This window comes from Gadus morhua, chromosome 11 (genome assembly GCF_902167405.1).
Source record: "Gadus morhua chromosome 11, gadMor3.0, whole genome shotgun sequence".
NCBI classification, from domain to species: Eukaryota; Metazoa; Chordata; class Actinopteri; order Gadiformes; family Gadidae; genus Gadus; species Gadus morhua.
The window spans coordinates 28,878,818-28,905,467 of NC_044058.1; the positions used below are offsets into that span (position 1 = coordinate 28,878,818).

At 45.2% G+C, this 26,650-nt stretch overlaps 2 protein-coding genes across 12 annotated transcripts in view; both read left to right on the forward strand.

Moving 5' to 3' along the window:
* The window catches only part of LOC115554725 (erlin-2), a 40,048-nt gene extending 23,952 nt beyond the window's left edge, over positions 1-16,096 (forward strand). Inside the window, exons 12-15 of one of the 10 annotated variants that reach the window (XR_003978642.1) lie at positions 3,013-4,103; positions 4,134-4,141; positions 4,172-4,277; positions 4,316-5,407. Coding sequence is in view for 4 of the 10 variants with exons in the window: in XM_030371553.1 (XP_030227413.1) it covers positions 11,321-12,455; positions 13,870-15,386 (2,652 nt within the window). In the remaining 6 variants the exon portion in view is untranslated. Of the gene's footprint in view, positions 1-3,012; positions 13,314-13,643; positions 13,836-13,869 lie in introns of those variants that run through there. The other 9 variants (XR_003978641.1, XR_003978640.1, XM_030371554.1 and 6 more) reach the window with 9 other exon arrangements.
* LOC115554742 (cholesterol 25-hydroxylase-like protein) lies at positions 6,523-22,120 on the forward strand. Of its 2 annotated transcripts, XM_030371576.1 has the most exons (3): positions 6,523-6,613; positions 17,362-18,046; positions 20,549-22,120. In XM_030371576.1, exons 2-3 carry the CDS (start codon positions 17,604-17,606, stop codon positions 20,901-20,903), a joined length of 798 nt encoding a protein of 265 aa, XP_030227436.1. In that variant the 5' UTR covers positions 6,523-6,613; positions 17,362-17,603; the 3' UTR covers positions 20,904-22,120. The 2 variants fall into 2 exon arrangements, with proteins under 2 accessions (XP_030227436.1, XP_030227437.1); XM_030371577.1 differs by lacking the exon at positions 6,523-6,613 and having other exon boundaries at positions 16,961-18,046.
* Positions 22,121-26,650: the final 4,530 nt, after the last annotated feature.

Sequence of the window (26,650 nt, forward strand, 5' to 3'; positions counted from 1 at the left end):
TACTCATAAAACGTAGCATAAAATAATGTAAAAAAAAAATTCAATTAAACAAATTCAAAAAAATAAAAAATAACGAAATTAAAGAAATTAAAAAAAATAAAAAATAAAGAAATAAAAAAAATTATAAAAAAACAAGCAAAGAAGCAGGCAAAAGGCTGGGATATGGTGGGGATTGGTCACGTTGACGGGAATGTTTAGTGACATGAGGGAGGGTGGAGGGGGTTAAAAAAAGTCTCAATCACTATTCGATTCGCATGAAAACCAGCCGCGTAGTTATGAGGGAGGCCGTCCTCACACCGATCTTCCTCATCGTCATCGTCCTCAACGTCCTCCGGTTCAAGCAATGCCACCCCAGCCTTAGCTGCAATGTTGTGCAACATAGCCGTCACACATATCACGGCGCATGACTTGGCCGGCGAAAACTGGAGCCCTCCGCCTGACTTGTGAAGGCATCTAAAGCGCAACTTCCACCTCCCGATCGTGCGCTCAACGATGCACCGGGCCAGACGGTGGGCTTCGTTGTATTCCTCATCATGGACGTCTCCCGGGTTATTCACAGGTGTGAAGAGGAATTATTTCAGGGGGGAAAATGCCGTGAAACGCACAGTGCATTCAGGATTAGGACTGATGTATGTCAGTTTAAGCCTAATCAATTGTGTTTTAATGTCTTTAGCATTCATATAATTGCAGTCTATTTTTTTTGTAGGCTGCTGTTGTCCTTGATGGGGATATATTTTAACCCTTTTTAACACAATTTTCCTGCGACATTCCTGCGTCTCCCCCTCCTACGGAGCCCATTTCAGCACCGTGTCAGTAGACAGTTACAATCCTACGACGTCGTGAGTGCAGCGAATGCGCGTTCACGTTAAGAGGAGTTTCGGGAAACGCTCCAAAGAAATTGACGATGGATCGCAAGATCCATCGGGAGAATGATCGTACGAGCGAAGATCCATCGTTATCGGGAAACGGGGCCCAGGACTCCCGTGTGTTCTAGAATATTTACAGAACACGGCTAAAGGCTGTGTGCGCCTCGCCATTGCGATACATCCACTGTAAACAGAGCGAATGAAACTAAGCAATGAAATGTTTTCTGCATTTATTTTGTTTTCTAATTTTCTGTTACTTTGCATAAAATGTTTTTGTAATAAATTCTGAATTTCTTCAGTGACAGATATCGTGATGTATCGTGGGTGAAATTTCTTGCAATATATCGATAATCGCAGAATCGCTGTATCGTGATATTATCGTTATCGTGGGTAAAATATCGTGATAGTATCGTATCGTGGGGTACCTAGTGATACCCAGCCCTACTCATCAGAGTATTACACACCCCCCCGCCCCCTATTACGCACCTTCCTTGCCTCCAACCAGATGTTATTCATTCATAAATCCTTCAGCAAACTATTCAAAATGGATAATCAAATGCAAAATATCCAATAAATTCCTGTAATCGTTTAATTTGGCTTCGACCATGACGGAGATCTACAACACCAGAGCTCGCTGAGGAGCAGAGGAGCCTTGGAGCTGCTCCTCATGCAGGGGGGACATCTCAACACCAGTGGCGCCGCCAGAAGATTATTCCAGGGGTGGCCAATGGGGGCCACAGCAAATCTTAGGGTGGCATACTAAAAAGGAAAAGAACGTACGTAGTTACGTCCCGGGGAGCGGGGGGGGGCCTACGGATTTCAGTGACGGTTTCATTCCATCTATACGAGCAGGTGTGCGCCTGCAGCCAGAGGGGGCGCCAAAATACCTATTCCCCACACAATGTTATGTCGCACTTCATTGATAACCGCTACGCAGCGCATTGATTGACAGTATTTCTTGTGTTGACGAACTTCACCAACTACCTATCACATCTGGGGTGGCCACAGGGGTGGCCGATGAGTTTTCAGGGGTGGCCCTGGCCACCCCAGGCCACCCCCTAGAATCGCCACTGCTCAACACCTCTCAAACACCTGGGAGGTGTTGAGATGTTCTGGGAGCCCCTGGAGTACCATGCCCTCCTCCTCCTCCTCCTCCTCCTCCTCCTCCTCCTCCTCCTCCTCCTCCTCCTCCTATTCCTCCTCCTCTCTCAGGGTGGGACCACCGCGGTCTCCGGGGGCCTGTAGCTCTAGGGAGGGGAAGTCTGCATCCAGAGCCCGGGACGCTCCGTCCGTCCCTCCTCATGGATGAAACACTACAGACAGGGGCATGTCTACTCAGTACTGCTAGATCATGATGCTACAGACAGGGGCATGTCTACTCAGTACTGCTAGATCATGATGCTACAGACAGGGGCATGTCTACTCAGTACTGCTAGATCATGATGCTACATACAGTTCATGTCTACTCAGTACTGCTAGATCATGATGCTACAGACAGGGGCATGTCTACTCAGTACTGCTAGATCATGATGCTACAGACAGGGGCATGTCTACTCAGTACTGCTAGATCATGATGCAAACTGCAGTACAGATGCAGTATTGCGGCAAATGTTTTAAGGTGAATCAGGCTCCTAATGATAAAGAACAATTGAATTGAATCCCTTTACCTGTACGGTGTTCCTTTGTAACTCACCTCTCCCTGGTCCTCCTCCTCATCACCTTCTCCCTCCTCTCCTCCTCCTCTCTCCCTGGTCCTCCTCCTCACCTCTCCTCCTCCTTACCTCCTCATCACCTCCTCTCCCTGGTCCTCCTCACCGCTCTCCTCCTCCTCACCCCTCCTCACTCCCTGGTCCTCCGCCTCTTCCTCTCCTCCCTCCTGTCCTCACTCCTCTCCTCCTCACTCCTCTCCGCCTCCTCACTCCCTGGTCCTCCTCCTCTTCCTCACCTCTCCTCCTCACTCCTCTCCTCCTCACTCCTCACTCCTCCTCACTCCCTGGTCCTCCTCTTCCTCACTCACCTCTCTCCTCCCTCCTGTCCTCACTCCTCCTCACTCCTCTCCTCCTCACTCCTCTCCTCCTCACTCCCTGGTCCTCCTCTTCCTCCCTCACCTCTCTCCTCCTCCCTCCTGTCCTCCCTCCTCCTCCAGATGAAGCTGACCCCAGCCTACCTGCAGCTGGTGAAGTTCCAGGCCATCGCGGCCAACAGTAAGATCTACTTCGGGAGCGAGATCCCCCACATGTTCGTGGACTCCGGCGCCAAGTGGTCGGGCGCGGCCGCCGGCATCACCGACGCCTTCGGGACAGACCTGGAACTGGACCGGGACTAGACCCTCCCCCACCGGGGTAGGGGCCTGGAACACTGCCCTAACCAAGCCCCCCACCTCAGACCTCCTCCCTATCCATTAAAACCTCCCTCTTACCCCACCCCCCCCTCCCATCCATCACCAACAGGTGCTGCCCCCACCAGGCGGCCCCCATCTCCGCGCTGTGTGTCCGGGTAGATACCAGCCCTGTAAACCAGGGAACGACCCCGCGGTCAGGAGGCTAACACCCTCCATTAAACCAAAGGAGTGAACACAGAAGGCCTGAGTTGATGGGTAATATGCGATGTGGGGCTTCTTTGACAGGCTGGATAATTAAATGGTTGTAGCTGTTATAGTTGTACCATCTATAGCCCTGATGTGAGGGTCAGTTATAAGATGAGCACGGTCTAAATTATTCTGTTTTTATAATATCATGCAAAAGGCTTCTATAATAAAATCCAGATGCCCAAATATGGTGACCGATTTATGAGAAGTCACGTGACTTCTCAGAATCACCCACATGCGGTCGGACTGGCACGGGCTGCAGTCTAAGGATGATGTCATATCCCCTCTTGATTCTCCTTCTGTTTACTTTTTTTTGGAAGCAACTTCTTGCAAAAGGAACCTTTCATTTTATTTGGGGACGGTTTGATTAAAGTTCTTTGTACGGGTTGTAGCACTGACCTGAAGCTGGGCTGAATTAAGCTCATGACCACTGATTCTACTGAGAGAGAGATAGTTAGCTGTTTTGTGCGTTTCTCTTGAATCATGACTTTCTTACATTGTTTTCAGTTAAAAAACGTCCCTCTGAAGCATCCAATCATGGATGCCCAGTAAGAATCAATGTCTCCCAGTTGAATGAATGTTTCCACTCTGCAGTACTGATCAGCACCTAACGGTGCCAGGGCCCCAGACCAGTTTGTCTTCAGGCTCAGGTCCCCAGACCAGTTTGTCTTCAGGCTCAGGTCCTGGGGTCCCCAGACCAGTTTGTCTTCAGGCTCAGGTCCCCAGACCAGTTTGTCTTCAGGCTCAGGTCCTGGGGTCCCCAGACCAGTTTGTCTTCAGGCTCAGGTCCTGGGGTCCCCAGACCAGTTTGTCTTCAGGCTCAGGTCCTGGGGTCCCCAGACCAGTTTGTCTTCAGGCTCAGGTCCTGGGGTTCACTCCAAAATATTTAACATAACTTTTCCCCTTTTTGTATTTGTCCCATTTTCTATACTTTTTTCGCTAGCAAAATTTGGCTATTATGTTATACAAAACGGCTTTTTATGTTAGGTTTAATTTGTAGTGGATTTATCTTTTAGTGGTCCCTAGTCCAGCAAGCAGAAGCTCAGGTCCATCTAGAGCCTAAACCTGTCAGGTGTTCAGACCAGGTGCATCTAGACCCTAAACCTGTCGGGTGTTCAGACCAAGTGCATCTAGACCCTAAACCTGTCAGGTGTTCAGACCAGGTGCATCTAGACCCTAACCCTGTCAGGTGTTCAGACCAGGTGCATCTAGACCCTAAACCTGTCAGGGCTCAGATTCTGAAGAAGATCTGTTCCTCGTCTCCAATAACGCTGCTTTGTGTGTGTGTGTGTGTGTGTGTGTGTGTGTGTGTGTGTGTGTGTGTGTGTGTGTGTGTGTGTGTGTGTGTGTGTGTGTGTGTGTGTGTGTGTATGCTTTTGTGTGTGTGTGTGTGTGTGTATGCTTTTGTGTGTGTGTGTGATGAGATGAAGGACCACATTCTACTTAAATAAAGACATAACCTCCCTAATACAAGTTTGAATGTTCGAGAAACCGACGCTTGCTCAAGTTCTTCTGAAATCTGTGTTTTTAGGATTTTAATTCGGGTAAAACTAATTTATAATTTGTGCGTCCATATTTCTTGTCTACACTGGTCTCAATGTTTTTTTTTCACTACCTTGGCTTAAAAATGTGTTAGTTTTGTGAGTTGTTCATACCCTCTTGTTATAATGTCAGATAGCAGAATTCAATTGTCGGAGCTGGGATTTATGCTACACCATACTGCTACTTTAACACACACACACCATCGTGTTCATTTAGCTTCATTGCACGTTTTCATGGACTTCTGGCAGCATTTTGAAATTTCTTCATAATTCCGTGACCTTTGACCTTTGCTAAGGTTCCCTCGACGTTCTACGAAAAGATTAAAGGTCACTTAGGTATCTTTGATTCACTTTTGAATGTGCAATGAAAATATTATGAAAGTGTCAATAAAGATTGTTTGTGTTTTATTAAAGACGTGTGTTTGTGTGTGAGAAGCAAGAATATCGTCTCCGCCAGCACTGAGGTTATCAATGGCAACACACTGAACCCAGTGGGAGGTGCCTACAGGTGCTTCTGTTCTTTATGTGACACTTCATATACCTATAATTATCTTAATCTTTTATATGGTGTCCTTGATCGAGGCACCTAACCCTGTCTGCTCCCGACAAGCTGGCTGTCGCCTTGCATGGCCCACGCCACCCTTGGTGTGTGAATGTGTGCGTGAATGGTGAATGTGAGGCGATATTGTGGTGCGCTTTGGGTGGCCAATAGGTTGGAACAGCGCTATATAAATGCAGTCCATTTACATTTAATTTTATGTCTTGAGGATTCATCTTGATAGCTTTCGGCGCTACAAGGTTCATGGTGTTGCACCTCCTAAACTGAGGCAAAACTTAAAAAATGGAAAGATTCTATTTTTTCTTTCTTATTGTCCTTATTGAAACACATTGTATATTTCCCAATATGTATGCATTGCTATGTAGGTAGAAATTTAAAATTCCTTAAATAAATACTTGTTTGCCACAATCAATATCCGTAGGTCACCCTGGGATGATTTAAGTGATTTGACTGCAACATTTTGTCATGATTAGATGTTAAAGTAATCCCTAATGCACGTGTATTACTATACAGGCAGATTAAAAGAATAGGATACAGATAGCCTGTAGTGTTTAGCTAAATAGCTGAAGTGAGATCTTTGAAAAATCGTGTTTGTCGTTAAATTGTGTTCTTATTGTAAGCCATTCGATGCATGTGAAAAGTGATGTGATTTAGATGTCAAATCTAGGGACCAGATCACTCAGGCTTTACTGGTGACTTGACATGGGGGGATGTCAGTTATCAGCCATGAAGACCCAGGTTTGAGTTCCGCCAATGACGATAGTTTTGATGGCATAAAGATGTTCGCAATCTCGAAGATTGTCATGCAAGAGAAGAAGCTACTGTAGGTATCTCTATCTATTGCCTAACGAGGTAGCAAAGTGAGCCTACTGCTGTCAGGGTTAGCGGGTGGCAGGCAGGCAGGTAGGATCCAATCGCAGACAGTTCAGGTAAAAGGATAATTTATTAACTCAAAAGGCAAGGAATCAGGTGACGCGGGTAACACAGGGAACACCGGGAACACCGGGATCACACAGGACAGAATTCCCCACAAACTAAAATGATCCGACAAGGAACAAAGGTAAGACAAGGGCTTAAATACTAAACACACACAGGGCACGCAACGAGTAACGGCTGGAACACATAAGGGGAGGGAGCAATAATCACACATCACTAACCCAACTTGACAGGACATGTGGGAAACAACTCAGAGATACTAACGTATAAAAGGAAACACACCAAAACAAGACAAGGAAACAGACAGACCATGACAACTGCCCAATGACGGAAGCCCTTGCATCGCAGAATCGATAATACTATGAACTTGGCTGCCAAAACATTTGTATCAAAGGGAGAAACGACCGCTCAACACAGAAAGTTACGCCAAAGAGAATGAAATTGGAGCCTTCAAATTTAAAACTGAACTTCAGACATGGCGTAGTTAGTCACTGAGTGGTTCAGTTGTAAGATCTGTTGATGAAAGTAGAGGAGTCCAGCCTACATTGATGTTTTTCAAACATATAGTCATTCTGTGTTTATAATATAGCTAAAAACAAGGGCTAACAGTGGCTTCAGCAAAACAACAGTGTAGCTCACTCTAGTTAAGGATCCATAGCTGAAACTGAAGCCTCTTGCCAACTACCTCTCAGTGTGAGGCAGTGGCCCTCTGAGGAACGGACCTCCCTAGTGTAGGAACTGGTCAATCATTGACACTGGTTTGGTCTGATGCAGTTTCTCTGAAGAGACTGCTGGCCCATCACCACCAGGTGGCCAAGGGTCACCTCAGGACTTCAACCAGCCGTTGGGATTCAAACTTTGGACCTTCTGCCTTGCAGGCAAGCTCTACTTGCTGAGCTATTGATAGACTATTGTAATGGCCGTTTCTGTTTTTTGTTAAGCTCACTTCGACCCGTGATTTGTATACGCCTACCTAGGCACAGGCGCAGGTGATTTTAGGTCACGCCCACCGCTCTAGCATAGTTGGAAAGTAATGTCGGGCGGCGTGGCATGGTTTGGGCAAGATAAAAAAGATTTTACCACACACCTAATACAAGCATTTTGGATTATGGAAATAGAAAACATTTGTTAGAACTTCATGCAAAGAAGACCATTGGAATAAACAGAACTCTATTTTGGAAACTTGTGTTTGTGCGTAAACTTGAAGCCGAATCCACGTCTCCCACGGCCTTTAGTTTGGAACATTGGAAAATGGAAAAAAGGTCGTTACATTAAGTAAAATCTTTCTTTCGTTTGGACATCGAACTTGGAAGATATCGAATTGAATTGGATTATCTGTTGGAACGTTTCTGTTGGATTACTGGAATTTGGAAGCCGAAACGAGAAGACGTGAGTAACAGCTGACTGACTAACAGCTGACTCTGAAGCAACCCGCAACGTCGGGGTGGACCCGCTTGAGCTGCAGTTTAAAGACTTAAAAGAAGACAAAGCAAAGACTCTTTAGTTTGAAAACATTCTTTGGATTTTTGCGGAAACAAACCTAGTTGGAACATTATGCAGCAGGAGCAGGAAGATTTGGGAAAGGAAAGGGAAGTTTTAAGTTTAATTAAGAAGCGAAGTGGAAAACTCGGCGCTCTCACACGAAAGCGGAATGAAATTCACACTTTGATCGATAATGGAGAGAATACCACCGTCATTGAAGAACACATGAAAGTTTACAATCGTTTCCTGGAGGAGTTTATGGACGTACAAGTGGCTGTGCAAAGCTTATTGAACGAGGACGAGAGAGAATCTGACCACACCGACTGGTATGAACCCAAATTGATAAGCTGCAGAGAATTTATTGATGACATAGAAACGTGGCTAAAACAAGACGCCTCGCAGGATGCCGCTAATAATGTAAGCGCCGTGGAAAATGTGTCTCACGCTGCATCTCGTAAAAGCTATGACGTAGAGCCCCACGATAGCGTCTCACAGACCGCAAAACCCGCACGCCCCAGTAGCAAAGCAGCTGCGAGCAAGTCCTCTAGTTCATCCTCTGCCAGTAGAAAAAGTAAAACCCTTTCAGAGATGGCAATTCAGGCCGAGCTGGAGCGCGTAACCCTGCTAAAGCAGGCTGACGCGTTACAAGAAAAACACGTGCTTGAACTTGAAGAAGCCCAATTAAACGCAGTAATGAAAGCCAAAAGAGAAACGCTGTCCGTTAAAACTAACTTGGCCATCGCAAAGGCGAAGTCACAGGTGTTTAAAGAACAAGAAGAAACACAAAAATCGAAAAGTCTAGCGTCCTCTGGAGCCTCTACACCCACACAATTCATATCGCCCCAAAGAGCTATGAAACAGACAAAAATGTCACCGGCTCCCGTTCCGTTGTCTACCGTTGGACCTACTACGTCAGTCGCCCCCCCCATATATGCAAAAAGCAAAGCAAAAACACGTCATCTACAGCAAAGTGCAGACAGTAATAATGACCAACCCGATTTAGCTGAAGCAATGCGCAGGCAAAATGAGATTACTGCAATGCTGATTAAGCAGCAGAGACAGTCACTTTTACCACCCATACAAGTACCAGTTTTTGATGGTGATCCCCTGCAATTCAGGTCCTTTATCAAAGCATTTGAACAAGGCATTGAGAGCAAGACAGATGATATGCAGGTTAAGCTTTATTATTTAGAGCAATTCACATCTGGGCAGCCCAGAAAGCTGGTGCAGAGCTGCATGCATATGAGCCCACAAACTGCATTCGGAGAGGCTAAAAGGCAGTTGGAGTGGAACTTCGGAAGCAAAGTGAAAGTTACAGCTGCATTTCTGAACAAGGCATTGGATTGGCCAGCCCTGAAAGCAGATGACGGCGTAGGTGTAGCATTAAGATCATACACATTTTTCCTAAGAACCTGTTATAACACAACGGAGGACGCCGGATATTTGGACGAAATGGAAAACTCCTCACACATGAAGGTGTTCGTCTCCAAGCTGCCGTTCAGGATGCGTGAGTCCTGGAGGATGAAAGTGTGCAGCATCAGAGAGGAGCAAAAACGGAGAGTGAAATTCAGAGACCTACTGGACTTCCTGGAAAGGCAAGTGAGAGCTGCAATGGACCCCGTCTTCTGTGAAATTCAAAATACAAGAGCAAAAGCCACAACACCACCAACCCCCAAGTCAATTGGAAAAGCCAAAGGCAGCAGCTTCGCCACCTCTGTTGCTCAGGTGCCACACCAGAGTGACACGCCCAACGTTGGAAATGCAGGCAAAATTCAGTGCTTGTTTTGCAATGACGGCCACATACTTGACAAGTGCACAACATTCAAAAAGAAACCAAACAAAGACAAAATTACGTTTTTACAGAGCAAAGGCGTGTGCTTTGGATGCTTAGTACAAGGTCACTTAAGCAGGAACTGTCAAGAAAGGCTGACATGCCGCACCTGCAGTAAGAATCATCCAACAGTTCTGCACATCGAACCAAAACCTCAGAACACCCCAGCCGACCATGAAACACAAACGGTCTCCAACGCACTTGTGTCCTTGGACTCTGAAGGTGATACTGGGGTCGGTTCTAAAGAATGCTCGCTGTCTGTTCTACCTGTCAAAGTCAGACTAAACAAAAGCACAAAAGTAATCGAAACATACGCTTTCTTGGACCCAGGCAGCTCAGCTACATTCTGTACCGAGTCATTAATGACTCAGCTGAACGCACCTGGACAAAAAATGGACATACTGCTGAAGACGATGGGGCAGGAGCAGTATGTGAGTAGTCATAAGATCTCTGGCTTGGAAGTAGCTGCCTTAAATGACAACAAATTCTTGAGACTGCCAGATGTGTACACTCAAAAGTCAATCCCTGTCACGAAAGACAACATACCCAAAGAAGAAGACCTTAAAAAATGGCCTTACTTACAAGAAGTGGAACTGACGCCCATCAATGCAAGTATTGGACTGCTGATTGGTGCAAACGCACCTAAAGCACTGGAACCATGGAAAATAGTCAACAGTGAAGGTAATGGACCCTACGCTGTCCAGACTCGTCTTGGATGGGTCATCAACGGCCCACTTGGACAAGAAGATAGCGACGACAGCGATACAGCTTCCGTACAGGTGAATCGCATCTCATTAGGAAAATTGGAAGAAATGTTGATTAAGCAGTATAATCAAGATTTTGTCGAACAGCACTGTGACGAACACGCTGAATTGTCTGTGGAGGACAAACAGTTAATGGAAATAATGTCAAGCTCAGCAACACTTACCAATGGTCATTACTACCTGAAGCTGCCATTCCGCGACTCCAATGTAGTGATGCCCAACAACAAACAAGTCGCCCAGCAGAGGGCGCAACAGCTGCTGAAAAGGTTCAAAAGGGACCAGTCATTTTGTGAGGAATACAAAGGATTCATGCAAGATGTTAGCACAGAGGGATACGCCGAGATCATACCTCAAGATCAGCTGAGCCATGAGGAAGGTAAAGTCTGGTTCTTGCCGCATCACGGAGTCTACCACCCCCGCAAGAAAACATTACGCGTGGTGTTCGACTGTGCCTCATGTTTTGCTGGAACATCCCTGAACAAACAGCTCCTCCAAGGCCCCGACCTGACAAACACCTTGTTAGGTGTGCTCACCCGCTTTCGTCAGGGTCCAATGGCACTAATGACTGACATCAAAGGAATGTTCCATCAAGTCAGAGTGGCTGAGGAACACGCAAATTACTTGCGCTTTCTGTGGTGGCCTAACGGCGACCTAACCAAAGACCTTGCTGAGCACAGAATGTTAGTCCACATCTTCGGAGCAGTGTCCTCCCCCAGCTGTGCTACATACGCCCTGCTAAAAACTGCTGAGGATAATGCACATCTGTATCCAGAGGAGGCCATTAGCACCATCAGAAAGAATTTCTATGTCGATGATGCCCTCAAGTCAGTTCATTCAGTCGAACAAGCCACCTCTCTCTACCAGCAACTCACCGAGGTATGTGCTAAAGGAGGGTTCAAGCTCAATAAGTGGATATGCAGTGACCGCTCTGTTCTCTCTGAGATCCCCGAAGCAGATTGAGCCAACACTTGACCTAAGCAGAGACCAGCTGCCTATGGAAAGAGCCCTAGGCGTCCAGTGGGATGTTGAACAAGACTCCTTCACCTTCAGCATTCTGAACAAGCACAAGCCACTGACAAGACGTGGAATACTGTCAAGTGTGAGCTCCATTTACGACCCACTAGGGTTCTTAAGCCCGGTGATACTCCCCGCAAAGCAGATTCTGCAGCAGCTGTGGAAGTTGAAGCTGGCGTGGGATGAGGCAATACCACCAGAGATGGCACAAACATGGCAAAGGTGGGTGGATGATTTGATTCTGTTACACTCATTCAGTGTCAGAAGATGCTTCACACCTAGTGAATTTGGAAATGTAGAAATGGCACAGCTGCATCACTTTTGTGATGCCAGCGAAGTTGGATTCGGTGCCGTATCATACTTACGGCTAACTAACAGCGAGAAGGAAGTGTGTGTTGCTTTTGTTATAGGCAAAGCAAGGGTGGCTCCACTCAAGCACGTCACCATACCTCGCCTGGAACTGGCTGCAGCAGTCGTTGCTGTGCGCCTGGACAAGATGCTGTCAAAACAGTTGGAGCTCAACCTCAGTGAGTCAGTCTTTTGGTCCGACAGCATGACCGTCCTAAAATACATCGCAAACACCACCACTCGCTTTAAGACCTATGTAGCCAATAGAGTTTCCATCATAAGTTCACTGTCTAATGTCGGTCAGTGGAGACATGTTGGCTCTAAGATGAATCCTGCAGACGCAGCTTCGCGAGGCATGAAAGTTGGAGCCTTCCTGAAGTCCTCAACCTGGATCACTGGTCCTGACTTTCTCGGAAAAACCGAGCGTGAGTGGCCAGCAAGCGTGGACAAAGCATCGCTGCATCCGGACGCTGACCCAGAAGTGAGAGAGGAGGTCCTTTCCTTCGCCGCACAGGCGGAAGAAGTATGTCCCACCACTAAACTGTTGCTGCACTTCTCTAGCTGGACAAGGCTCAAGAGAGCCGTGGCATGGATTATGAAACTGAAAGAAAAGCTAAGGCTAAAGATAAAAGAAAATGCACAATGTGGAGATCAAACTCCTGTCAAACAGGTAAAGAAAACAAACTACTTACCACTCACAGTCGATGACCTGCTCTTAGCAGAGGAGGCAATAGTGCGCTTTGTGCAAAAGAAACATTACTCCAGCGAATTGGCTGCACTGAAGTCAGGTGGTGTAAAGAAATCCAGTCAACTGTACAAACTTGACCCCATTGCCATTGATGATGTATTGAGAGTTGGTGGTAGGCTGAGCAGGTCCGCTCTACCTGTGGAAACAAAACACCCTGCAATACTACCAAAAGAAAGTCACGTCTCAAAGCTCATTCTTCAACATGTACACAATAAAGTTGGTCACAGGGGAAGAAATCATATGCTCTCAACCCTACGACGACAGTACTGGATTCCTCATGCAAATGCAGCAGCCAGAAAGATCATCAGTGAGTGTGTGATATGCCTAAAGCAGCGCCAAAGACCAGGTGAGCAGAAAATGTCTGACCTGCCTGTTGACAGAGTCACAGCTGATGCCCCACCATTCACACATGTGGGCCTAGATTATTTTGGGCCAATAGAAGTTAAGAAAGGCAGAAGCCTAGTTAAAAGATATGGAGCACTTTTTACTTGCCTAACCTGTCGCGCAGTACACCTGGAGGTGGCGCATTCCCTCAATACAGATTCCTGTATAAACGCCATCAGGAGGTTTATCTGCCGCAGAGGCCAAGTCAAAGAAATCCGGACGGATAATGGAACCAACTTCGTCAGCACAAACCGTGAGTTGAAACAAGCCATTGCAGAGTTGAATCACAGCAAAATTCAGAAAAGCTTGATGCAGGATGGAATTAAATGGACATTTAACCCCCCATATGGAGCCCACCATGGTGGCGTATGGGAACGCTTGGTGCAGGACGTAAAAAGATTGCTGCGTTCTGTAACTAACCAACAAGCCCTAGACGATGAAGCCCTGCAGACAGTCTTCTGTGAAGCGGAGGCCATACTGAACGACCGTCCAATCACCACCTCCTCTGGCGATCCCAATGACATCGAGGCCTTGACTCCAAACCACCTTCTTCAGCTGAAAGGTAAACCCATCTTGCCACCAGGTTTATTCAAGAAGGATGACCTGTACGCTCGGAGACGCTGGAGGCAAGTGCAATACATCGCCGACCTCTTCTGGAAGAGGTGGACGACCGAGTACCTCCCTCAACTGCAAGAGCGGCAGAAGTGGAACAAAGTTCACAGAAACTTCACAGTTGGTGACATCGTGCTCGTGGTGGAAGAGTCCGCACCCAGAGGTGCGTTCCTTCGCCGCACAGGCGGAAGAAGTATGTCCCACCACTAAACTGTTGCTGCACTTCTCTAGCTGGACAAGGCTCAAGAGAGCCGTGGCATGGATTATGAAACTGAAAGAAAAGCTAAGGCTAAAGATAAAAGAAAATGCACAATGTGGAGATCAAACTCCTGTCAAACAGGTAAAGAAAACAAACTACTTACCACTCACAGTCGATGACCTGCTCTTAGCAGAGGAGGCAATAGTGCGCTTTGTGCAAAAGAAACATTACTCCAGCGAATTGGCTGCACTGAAGTCAGGTGGTGTAAAGAAATCCAGTCAACTGTACAAACTTGACCCCATTGCCATTGATGATGTATTGAGAGTTGGTGGTAGGCTGAGCAGGTCCGCTCTACCTGTGGAAACAAAACACCCTGCAATACTACCAAAAGAAAGTCACGTCTCAAAGCTCATTCTTCAACATGTACACAATAAAGTTGGTCACAGGGGAAGAAATCATATGCTCTCAACCCTACGACGACAGTACTGGATTCCTCATGCAAATGCAGCAGCCAGAAAGATCATCAGTGAGTGTGTGATATGCCTAAAGCAGCGCCAAAGACCAGGTGAGCAGAAAATGTCTGACCTGCCTGTTGACAGAGTCACAGCTGATGCCCCACCATTCACACATGTGGGCCTAGATTATTTTGGGCCAATAGAAGTTAAGAAAGGCAGAAGCCTAGTTAAAAGATATGGAGCACTTTTTACTTGCCTAACCTGTCGCGCAGTACACCTGGAGGTGGCGCATTCCCTCAATACAGATTCCTGTATAAACGCCATCAGGAGGTTTATCTGCCGCAGAGGCCAAGTCAAAGAAATCCGGACGGATAATGGAACCAACTTCGTCAGCACAAACCGTGAGTTGAAACAAGCCATTGCAGAGTTGAATCACAGCAAAATTCAGAAAAGCTTGATGCAGGATGGAATTAAATGGACATTTAACCCCCCATATGGAGCCCACCATGGTGGCGTATGGGAACGCTTGGTGCAGGACGTAAAAAGATTGCTGCGTTCTGTAACTAACCAACAAGCCCTAGACGATGAAGCCCTGCAGACAGTCTTCTGTGAAGCGGAGGCCATACTGAACGACCGTCCAATCACCACCTCCTCTGGCGATCCCAATGACATCGAGGCCTTGACTCCAAACCACCTTCTTCAGCTGAAAGGTAAACCCATCTTGCCACCAGGTTTATTCAAGAAGGATGACCTGTACGCTCGGAGACGCTGGAGGCAAGTGCAATACATCGCCGACCTCTTCTGGAAGAGGTGGACGACCGAGTACCTCCCTCAACTGCAAGAGCGGCAGAAGTGGAACAAAGTTCACAGAAACTTCACAGTTGGTGACATCGTGCTCGTGGTGGAAGAGTCCGCACCCAGAGGTGCGTGGCCCATTGGGCGCATCACCGACACCATGGCAGACTCCAAAGGGTGCGTTCGACGGGTCCGTGTCAAGACACAGACCAACGAGTTGGAAAAGCCCATCACCAAGATCTGCCTCCTGGTGGGGGTAGTTTAAGGGGCAACAGTGAATGTTCGCCTCCAACGGAGTCATGTTCTTGAACCTCTGACTCTACACATCTACAGATGCTCACTTACTGATTTAGTCCGTGATGCAATAGGCGTCACAACCTTTATGCTGAAAACATGCACACAGTCCATAAGCACACAGAACACATGCACACAGACCATTGCATACACTTGAAGCCTTTTTTTTCCCTTTCAAGAAGAAGAATTTTTGTTGTTTACGGACCGAAAACCATTCGTAAATGCACTTGAGTATGAACTTTAATAACAATGCAAAAAAAACCACAAAAAAGAAAAAAAAAAAAAAAGGAAAGCAAATAGCATTGAATTGTATGTAAGCTTACATTTTTCACCGTACTTGTAATGGCCATTCACTTGTATATATTGTATATAGATTTATAATTACTTGTTGTTCAAGAATTAGGGGCCGGAATGTAATGGCCGTTTCTGTTTTTTGTTAAGCTCACTTCGACCCGTGATTTGTGTACGCCTACCTAGGCACAGGCGCAGGTGATTTTAGGTCACGCCCACCGCTCTAGCATAGTTGGAAAGTAATGTCGGGCGGCGTGGCATGGTTTGGGCAAGATAAAAAGATTTTACCACACACCTAATACAAGCATTTTGGATTATGGAAATAGAAAACATTTGTTAGAACTTCATGCAAAGAAGACCATTGGAATAAACAGAACTCTATTTTGGAAACTTGTGTTTGTGCGTAAACTTGAAGCCGAATCCACGTCACCCACGGCCTTTAGTTTGGAACATTGGAAAATGGAAAAAAGGTTGTTACAACTATGCTCCAGCAGTTTATCTTAAAATATTTTGGAGGAGTCGCCCCATCTAGCAAAGAAAAAAAAGATCAAAGAATTCATCCACTATCTATTATAGAACACGTCCACTTTCTATCATAGAACACATCCATTTTCTCTCCTAGAACACATCCACTATATCCTAGAATGCAGCAAACTATCATGCATGCAATACCAGACTCTTTTTTTAAATAATCAAATCATTTATTGGAGATCAATTTTCCACAATTAAATAATCCTATACTGTGTTGGACTCTTAGTGTAAAAATACTTAATTGAATACATCGTTCCGTACATGGAGTATGTCTTCATTAAAAGCCTTATTGCAGATAAACCGGAAGTTTGAATTACATAAAGCACTCAAAATATGTTTATCATTTATGAAGGAAAAACCTGTTACTGTCAAAAACGCCCAAAACTGGACTTGTAACACTATTTTTGTAGACATTTTATTAATGATATACATCTTTTGAGTGCATTATGTACCCATTAATCTTCCATTTAACCTGCAACACTGCCTTTAAAGGCCTAGTTGCAGGTTATCTGGAAGTTGCAGGTTAACCGATAGTCAACCTGCAACTAGGCCTTTAAACCAGACAGTGTGGGAGAAACCGAAACAAGGACCCAGGGTGGAGGAAACTCCCCCTCTCTCCTGTTCTCTCCCCTGTCTCTCCCCTGTTCTCTCACCTGTTCTCTCCTCTGTTCCCTCCCCTCAGTTCTCTCTCCTGTTCTCTCTCCTGTTATCTCCCCTGTTCTCTCTCCTGGTCTCTCTCCTGGTCTCTCCCCTGTTCTCTCTCCTGTTTTCCTCTCGGTTCTCCCACTGCCCTGCGACTCATGGGTTGATCCTGGTGTCTCCTTCAAGGGTTAACAATGAGTCATTCAGCGGAGAGACGAGTAATTTCCAGGAAACTGCTTATGTTATGGGAAACAGTGGAAATACCCCCCGGAGCCATAGGATTACACTTCACACCGGCTATTATCTATAACTTTGTTATCTTTCACTCTTTCACTCTTTCACTCACTTACACACCTAACCCCTAACCCTTTTGAAGGAAATTAGGCCTACTGCGCAAGTGCGCAAAACACACAAATCTAGCAAAACAAATAAATATAGTTTATTGGATGATGTGTCTAAAAAGTTCGATCACTTTCTTCCAGAGGTAAGAACTCGTGATGATGGTGAAGTTGAGATGGAGCCGAACACCCCAGCCGGACCGCTGACGGACAGACAGAACGGTATAGTGTCTTAGATAACAGAGCATCACTGGCCGCGTCACACCTCGTCCTAATTAATGATCCTCCTCCAAAACCCGGGGTGAGAAGTAGCGCGCTCGATCACTTTATAAACTCAGAACTCAGAACACTCTGGGTGCAACAGCGCTTGTCTCCGTTTCCAAAGGATGCAGTCCCACGAGGAGGAGGATGTTGGGCTCGAGGCGGTCCAAGGCGCCCTCCAGCCGATTTGGGACGCCATGCTGGGACATCGGGACGTCCTCACCTCCCCGCTGACGCCCGGGCTCAGCGCTCTCATCATCCACCTTGTTCTCTGCGCGCCTTTCTTTCTGCTCGACGTGCTCGCGTGCGTGTGTCCCCACGTGCATTCGTACCAGATCTCCAAGAGCACTTCGGGAAAGCGCGTGCTGCGCAATTGGAGTATGACCCTCAAGAGGATACTCGTGAACTACGCGGCGGTGATCGTGCCGTTCACCGCGGTGCTGCAGTCCCTCACGAGCCCCTGGTTCCCGCTCCTCGCGCCCACCTGCTTGCAGCTCTGCGTCCACGTGGTGCTCTGCGTGCTGCTGTTCGATCTGCTCTTCTTCGCGTGGCACTGGGCTATGCACAGGTGAGGCCAGGCGCCTAGCCCACCGGTGGCGAAACTTAACGCTGTGATAATATTAATAATGCTAGAATAATGCTGTCATTTTGTACCGGTTGGATACTTGGTCAGAATCGACATAGTAGGCTATCTTTAAGACGTGATTCCAATGCAAATATTTAATTTACATTGAGGGCATTTATCAGACTCATTTATCCTAACCGACTTACAATAAGTACATTTATCAGAAGAAATAGAAACAACAATATATCAGCTGTCAGTACAGTAAGGATGTTCATTGAACCAAGTGTCAAACATTAAGAGTAAACCCATTCCCCGTGTACAACAAAGACAGCCAGTAGTCATGAGTCTTTTGCATCATCCAGTTGTTTCTGAATGATTCTAACCCAGGATCCCAGAGAATAAAAGAAGGTTTCTGTAGCTTGTTAATTTCACCGATTGGTCATGAAATAAACTCAGACATGAGGATAAGTTATATGAGGCATGATCCACGACTTTAACCATTAAATGTTTATAGTGAGTGGGAAAAAGCTCCACTGTAAAAAAAAAAACAAGTAGCCTCCATCTATCGACTCACTTTACAGTTCACAGTCTCTTCATAGCAGTCTGTGAGCCACTCAGTGGGCATTGAGGATGAATGAGACAGAACCTCTGAATGGAGAATATGTAGTAACTAGGGGGCTTTCCCAAACTGAATGAATGCACTATGTAGCACATAACACATAAAGGGCTGGCGTGCTCACTGTTGTTGTCACTGAGATATTCACTGAGTTGTATTTATATTTTTTTATTCAGTGAGTTGTATTTATATTTTTTTATACATATTTTAAAGGTGTTGTTGAGGCTCTGAGTGTATTGGAGGTTTAGGTTCTGAGTAGGGGTGTAACGGTACACAAAAGTCACTGTTCTGTACGTACCTTGGTTTTTATGTCACGGTACGGTACGGTTCATAGTTTGGCGGAAAATTAAAAAAAAACTGCTTGTTTGTCATCAACGATGAATGGCCGTAGATCAGCAGCAATGAAAACACCAATAAACTTGGTTATGGCATTTGCATTTCTGAATTCCCAGACAGGGGTTGTTGAAATATTGTCGTGAGCTGGGTTTGCACAGCTAGTTTTCTTTCCCACAGTAACAGTGATAGTCACACCTGCATGGTGCTTTTTGAAATGCGTGTGCTAGGGATGTGCATTCCTGGCAAAAAATACTATTCAATATTTGCTGAGAAGTGAGAAGTATTGGCATAATATTCGAAAATCAGTCAATCATGAACCCCCCACGCACTCACCTCGGATACACGCACACACAATGACACAGGGAGAGCTTTTATGATTTGTATGAAATCAATCTGTTTATTTCAACAACTGCGCCATCAACATTCAACATCAAAATTATTTCAACGTGGGCTTAAGCAGATAGACCTACATGCGCCACAAACGGATCGCTATTTATTTCTTTATTTCACTGAACACAGCCTGCAATGCCTGTGATTGGTCCTCTAACAAATTCATTTCCGGAATCACTTCTCCGGTTTGACTATTACAAACTATTAATTACTTTTTACATTGTTTACTTTGCACCTTAAGGACCAATAAAACACCAAATAAGATTTGAAAAGCTTTGGAAGTTTAGTATACTACTCCGACTCGGATTACCGAGTAGTATACTTTGGCTAAACGGTCCGGCTGGAACTCTGACTTCAAGTTTTAAATTCCGCATCGCAAAACAAGCCTTTACATTCGCCGTATTAACGCTATGTACGCCACATTTACGTACCGCGGTACACCTCTGTAACCGCTTCGAAGTGCCTGTACCGTGACGGTTCGGTACAAATACGTGTACCGTTACACCCCTAGTTCTGAGTGTATTGGAGGCGGTGTTGAGGTTCTTACTGTACTGAGGGTGGTGTTGAGGTTCCTACTGTACTGAGGGTGGTGTTGAGGTTCCTACTGTACTGAGGGTGGTGTCTAGGTTGTACTGAGGGTGGTGTTGAGGTTGCTACTGTACTGAGGGTGGTATTGAGGTTCCTACTGTACTGAGGGTGGTGTTGAGGTTCCTACTGTACTGAGGGTGGTGTTGAGGTTGCTACTGTACTGAGAGTGGTATTGAGGTTCCTACTGTACTGAGGTTGGTGTTGAGGTTCCTAATGTACTGAGGGTGGTGTCTAGGTTGTACTGAGGGTGGTGTTGAGGTTGCTACTGTACTGAGGGTGGTATTGAGGTTCCTACTGTACTGAGGGTGGTGTCGAGGTTCCTACTGTACTGAGGGTGGTGTCTAGGTTGTACTGAGGGTGGTGTTGAGGTTCCTACTGTAATGAGGGTGGTGTTTGGGTTCCTACTGTACTGAGGGTGGTGTTGAGGTTCCTACTGTACTGAGGGTGGTGTCTAGGTTGTACTGAGGGTGGTGTTGAGGTTCCTACTGTACTGAGGGTGGTGTTGAGGTTCCTACTGTACTGAGGGTGGTGTCGAGGTTCCTCCTGTACTGACGGTGTTGGGTGTGGTTCCCCAGGTTCCGATGGCTGTTCCTCCACGTCCACCTGCACCACCACCGACACCACCCCGTCCCCATCGCGCTGGCCGCCCAGGACGCCGGCGCCGCCGAGATGCTGTCGCAGCTGCTGCTGGCGCTGGGCACCGCCCGGCTCCTGGGGCTGCACCCCCTCAGCGAGGCCGCCTTCCACCTGCTCAACAGCTGGCTGGCCGTGGAGGACCACTGCGGCTACCGGTTGCCCTGGGGCCTCCAGGGGCTGCTGCCCCGGCTGGGCGCGGGGGCCCCCCACCACCAGCTCCACCACAGACTGCAGAAGGGCAACTACGCCCCCTACTTCACCATCTGGGACCGCCTCCTGGGCACGGAGCTCTGACGGCGTTGGCCGCGCCTCAGGGATGACGGACGGGACGGACGCGGGGGTTTAGCCGCGCTGGTTGGGAAGTCGTTTTACTGAGGAAAACTATGAATGAATGAATTACTATGGAGCTTTTATTTTTAAAAGGGAATGAAATTAGGGAGATGATTATGATTATTTCATGGGATCATCTTGAATAGTTATTTTTTTGTGAATAAAATTTAATATTTAATTTAAAGAGATTGTTCTAGTCTATCCGACCAACACGTCTCTGTGGTAGAGCCATGCATCATGGAATGCACGCTATTGCACGGTTCTCAGCTGAGTCAGTCAGACTCAGTGCTACCGGAAACTCGACTGGAATGGGAGGAGTCGTCCACACGGGCAAAAACCGATCTTTTCCCCTCCTTTATCCTTTGATGCGTTTCAGCGATATCTCCGTAAAGACGGACTCATAGCACAAGCACTCCTAGCTGTAGCAACGCTCTAGTAAATATTCAAGGCCACTCTGTGGCACTGGTTCTCCACCAACTGCGCCTGCGAAATGTATACAAACATACAGTCGAGGAGGAGAAAGCAGTTGTTAAACCTTTTAGATTGAGCAGAAATCGATCTTATCCACCCTGGGACCTGGTTTCAGAAAATTGTGTTTTCGGCCACTGAAAACGACGCTCGCCCCAATCGCACAAGACGTATGCATTTTCATAAAAGAATAATTTCTGTGTGGATGGGGCCTCAGTGATAGGGTGAGACACTCCTGCCCCCACTACCCCAACCCGGATCAGCGATTGAAGATGAGATGAGATTTATTTTAAAGAAATAGTTTTATTCTGGTATGTTACACTGCTCATTTAAAATCAGGTGCGAGTATGAAAGATGGTGGATCACGATGAACCATTTCCAGAAGTTATGTCTAAATTCATAAGGATTGGAAGCCCTAAGTTTGAGTCACTAAGTTTGAGTCACTTAAATCCTAAGCTAACTCAAGGCTAACGAGAACAATCACACCTCAATCACAGATCTTTATGTATTTCTGTTTTCACGAGTATCTTTCCACTGTCCAAATGTATTCATTCAGATAGGGGAGCGGATCTGAATGATGAATGACACTTTATGAGGCTGCTGTTAGCCACCAGTGCTCACCACACATGTTTCTGTTTAAAACAATGAAATCATGAGCCCTGAGCAATCCCCTGACATTCCTGAGAATAAACCAAAAGCACATTCAACTTCATGTTTCTGTTCAGTATTTATCATTCTCCTTCAGGGCCCTTGTTATGGAACAGAACGTGTGGACCCAAGTGCTGAACACAGGGCGGCCGAGACGGGGTAAAGGAAACAGGATTTATTTGGTAGGCAGGCGGGTAGTCAGACAGGCAGGGGTCCGGTAAAAGGCAGGCAGTCAGACATTCAAGGGCTCGATGACAGGCGGGTAGTCAGGCAGACAGGGGTTGGGTGGCAGGGGGAGAACTAGAGAAGAGGAGAGATGGTTACCAAGGGGACAGGCTAGGAAACAGATGTTCAAGAATGCTGGTAGGACCGATACTAACTGGGTAGACGTAACGACGAACTGGCGCCGGCTGATAGCAGATCCCCGTCAGTTAAACGCGTTATTAACGGCGTTAACGCAAACCAATTTTAACGGTGTTAATATTTTTATCGCGCGATTATGCAATATATATTTTTTTTCTTTGGCTCAAAACAAAGAAGCGGTAGCCTGACTGCTATGTTCAAGGCAGTATTTTTGTATGTTCATCGTTTAATTGCACTATAGGCATTTTTTTTGTGTCGTCCTGTTTTGATCAGTATATGTCAATTAGGGATGGGAATCGAGAACTGGTTCTTGTTCAGAACCGGTGCCGAGTCAACCGATTCCTTGGAATCATAAGCAAGCCTGCTTTACGATTCCGCTTATCGGTTCTAGTCGCTGCAAATGCGTCATGACGTCACACACACGCTGCTTTGTTTTGGTTCAGAATGCAGCAAACATGGCGCCACCGAGGAAGAAGCGCATTGTGCGTTCACACCAAACGTGACGGGGCGACAAGATCCCATACAAAGTGAACGTAGAGACGCGTATCGGGCGAATCTTTCGCGAGAGAAAACCGGTGACAAGTTTTGATTTGTCGCGCCATTCAGCGTTCAACAGGGTGACAACCAGGGACGCAGGAAGTCAGTCCGAGTGGGGGGGTGCTGATAGAGAGTCTATATAATGACGTCATAACAAATGCTGCGCAACATCCAATGTTTACAGAGACGAGATGACGGGTGACGTCACATTCAGAGCTCCGCTCTGATAAACTCTTCTGGTGTGTAAAAAGACTAACTATGCCAACTAGCCACTGTTATTCACAAACGTTAGCAAGTAAACAATGTGGAAATTAGAGTCAACTCGGCTGATACTGTGCTGAATTTCACACACTAACAACATGCCGACAAGCTGTTGCGGTCCGGGATTATACACAGCGTTATAACAAGGATTCAGGAGGTTATTTCTAAAGGTTTACAAAGGAAAGTGACAATAATAGAAACCCTTCATTTTCATCCAGAGTTACGAGTTGTCTGATATGAGGAAAGTGACGGTTTCTCTGTCAAGTGAACCGCCCGTCTTTGCTCTTTTTTTGCCAACCAGTTTACGTGCAGAGTTCCAGAATCAAAACGATAACATTCAACGTGTCTATTAATATGAAAGCAACATTTTACACCGGTTTTAGAATGTTCACTACAACAGATGTTGAACACCAACATGCTTACGTAAATTCAGCATAGTACCGATAATATGATAAAAATCATAAAAAGGGTGGATGTCAATAATTTAATGAAAAATCATGTTGTATGATAAAATTATGCAAAAAAAAAAGGTTTTGATTTGTTCAGAAAACTTTCTCACTTGCAGTTACAGCCAGGGGCCCCGGCAGCAGCCTAAGCACCCCCACTTCCCGCGTCCCTGGGTAACACTTGTTTTTTAATGGTCGTCATGAAAAAAAACATAAGGGGTAACACTGTTGTTTTTTATTGGTCGACATGAAAAAAAACATAAGTGGGAACACTGTCGTTTTTTATTGGTCGTCATGAAAAAAACGTAAGGGGTAACACTGTTGTTTTTTATTGGTCGTCATGAAAAAAAAAATAAGGGGAAACACTGTCGTTTTTTATTGGTCGTCATGAAAAAAACGTAAGGGGTAACACTGTTGTTTTTTATTGGTCGTCATGGAAAAAAACATAAGGGGTAACATTGTTGTTTTTTATTGGTCGTCATGAAAAAAAACATAAAGGGGGTAACACTGTTTTTTTTTTTGGCCGTCATGAAAAAAAACATAAGGGGGAACACTGTCGTTTTTTATTGGTCGTCATGAAAAAAACGTAAGGGGTAACACTGTTGTTTTTTATTGGTCGTCATGAAAAAACACATAAGGGGGAACACTGTCGTTTTTTATTGGTCGTCATGAAAAAAAACATAAAGGGGGTAACACTGTTGTTTTTTTTGGCCGTCATGAAAAAAAACATAAGGGGTAACACTGTTTATTATTTGTCGTCTTGAAAAAAAACATAAGGGAAATAATAGAAATACACACATACATTTTAATGTCATGTATATCCTCTTTATTGATGATTGATTATTGTGTATTGTCTGGTGCAGTGGGGTGCACTCTGCCTAACCCCCAGGAGACCGGGGTTCTGTAAGTATAACCTTTGTGATGACATTAAACGGTGTCTTGATTGTGCTTTGTTAAGTTCGCAGGTTAACACTCTAAACAGCTCATGTTCCGATCCCTGCAAAAATGTCGACAGTGGTGCCACTGTCGTTTTTTCTTGGTCAACATGGAAAAAACATGAGGGGTAACTCTGTCGTTTTTTATCGGCCGTCATGAAATAAATATAAGGGGAAAACACTTTCGAAATTTATCAAATAAAACATAGGGGGTGACACTGTTGTTTTTCTTTGGTCGTCATGAAAAAAAACACAAGGGGTAACACTGTCGTTTTTATCAAATGAAACATGAGGGGTAACACTGTCGTTTTTATCAAATGAAACATAAGGGGTAACACTGTCGTTTTTTATTGGTCGTCATGAAAAAAACGTAAGGGGGAACACTGTCGTTTTTTATTGGTCGTCATGAAAAAAACGTAAGGGGGAACACTGTCGTTTTTTATTGGTCGTCATGAAAAAAAACATAAAGGGAGTAACACTGTTGTTTTTTATTGGTCGTCATGAAAAAAACATAAGGGGGAACACTGTCGTTTTTTATTGGTCGTCATGAAAAAAACGTAAGGGGTAACATTGTTGTTTTTTATTGGTCGTCTTGAAAAAAACCATAAGGGGGAACACTGTTGTTTTTTATTGGTCGTCATGAAAAAAAACATAAGGGGTAACATTGTTGTTTTTTAATGGTCGTCATGAAAAAAAACATAAGGGGGAACACTGTGGTTTTTTATTGGTCGTCATGAAAAAAACGTAAGGGGTAACACTGTTGTTTTTTATTGGTCGTCATGAAAAAAAATATAAGGGGGAACACTGTCGTTTTTTATTGGTCGTCATGGAAAAAAACCTAAGGGGTAACACTGTTGTTTATTATTTGTCGTCTTGAAAAAAAACATAAGGGAAATAATAGAAATACACACATACATTTTAATGTCATGTATATCCTCTTTATTGATGATTGATTATTGTGTATTGTCATCGCCTCAGTGGTGCAGTGGGGTGCACTCTGCCTAACCCCCAGGAGGGTTCAAGTCCGGTTGATGACGTCTGTTGGAAGTTTCTTATCTCTATTTCATGCGAATTATAAAGTCAAGTATAACCTTTGTGATGACTTTAACCGGTGTCTTGATGGTGCATTGTTAAGTTCGGAGGTTAACACTCTAAACAGCTCATGTTCCGATCCCTGCAAATACGTCGACAGGGGTGCCACTGTCAATCTTCATTGGTCAACATGGAAAAAACATGAGGGGTAACTGTCGTTTTTTATCGGCCGTCATGAAAGAAATATAAGGGGAAAACACTTTAGATATTTATCAAATAAAACATAGGGGGTGACACTGTTGTTTTTCTTTGGTCGTCATTAAAAAAAACACAAGGGGTAACACTGTCGTTTTTATCAAATGAAACATGAGGGGTAACACTGTCGTTTTTCTTTGGTCGTCATGAAAAAAACCATAGGGGGTAACACTGTTGTTTTTTATTGGTCGTCATGAAAGAAAACATAAAGGGGAACACTGTCGTTTTTTATTGGTCGTCGTGAAAAAAACGTAAGGGGTAACACTGTTGTTTTTTATTGGTCGTCATGAAAAAAAACTTAAAGGGGGTAACACTGTTGTTTTTTATTGGTCGTCATGAAAAAAAACATAAGGGGTAACACTGTTGTTTTTTATTGGTCGTCATGAAAAAAACATAAGGGGGAACACTGTCGTTTTTTATTGGTCGTCATGAAAAAAAACATAAGGGGGAACACTGTTGTTTTTTATTGGTCGTCATGAAAAAAAACTTAAAGGGGGTAACACTGTTGTTATTTTTGGCCGTCATGAAAAAAGCATAAGGGGTAACACTGTTGTTTTTTATTGGTCGTCATGAAAAAAAACATAAGGGGGAACACTGTCGTTTTTTATTGGTCGTCATGAAAAAAAACATAAGGGGGAACACTGTCGTTTTTTATTGGTCGTCATGAAAGAAAACATAAGGGGGAACACTGTCGTTTTTTATTGGTCGTCGTGAAAAAAACGTAAGGGGTAACACTGTTGTTTTTTATTGGTCGTCATGAAAAAAA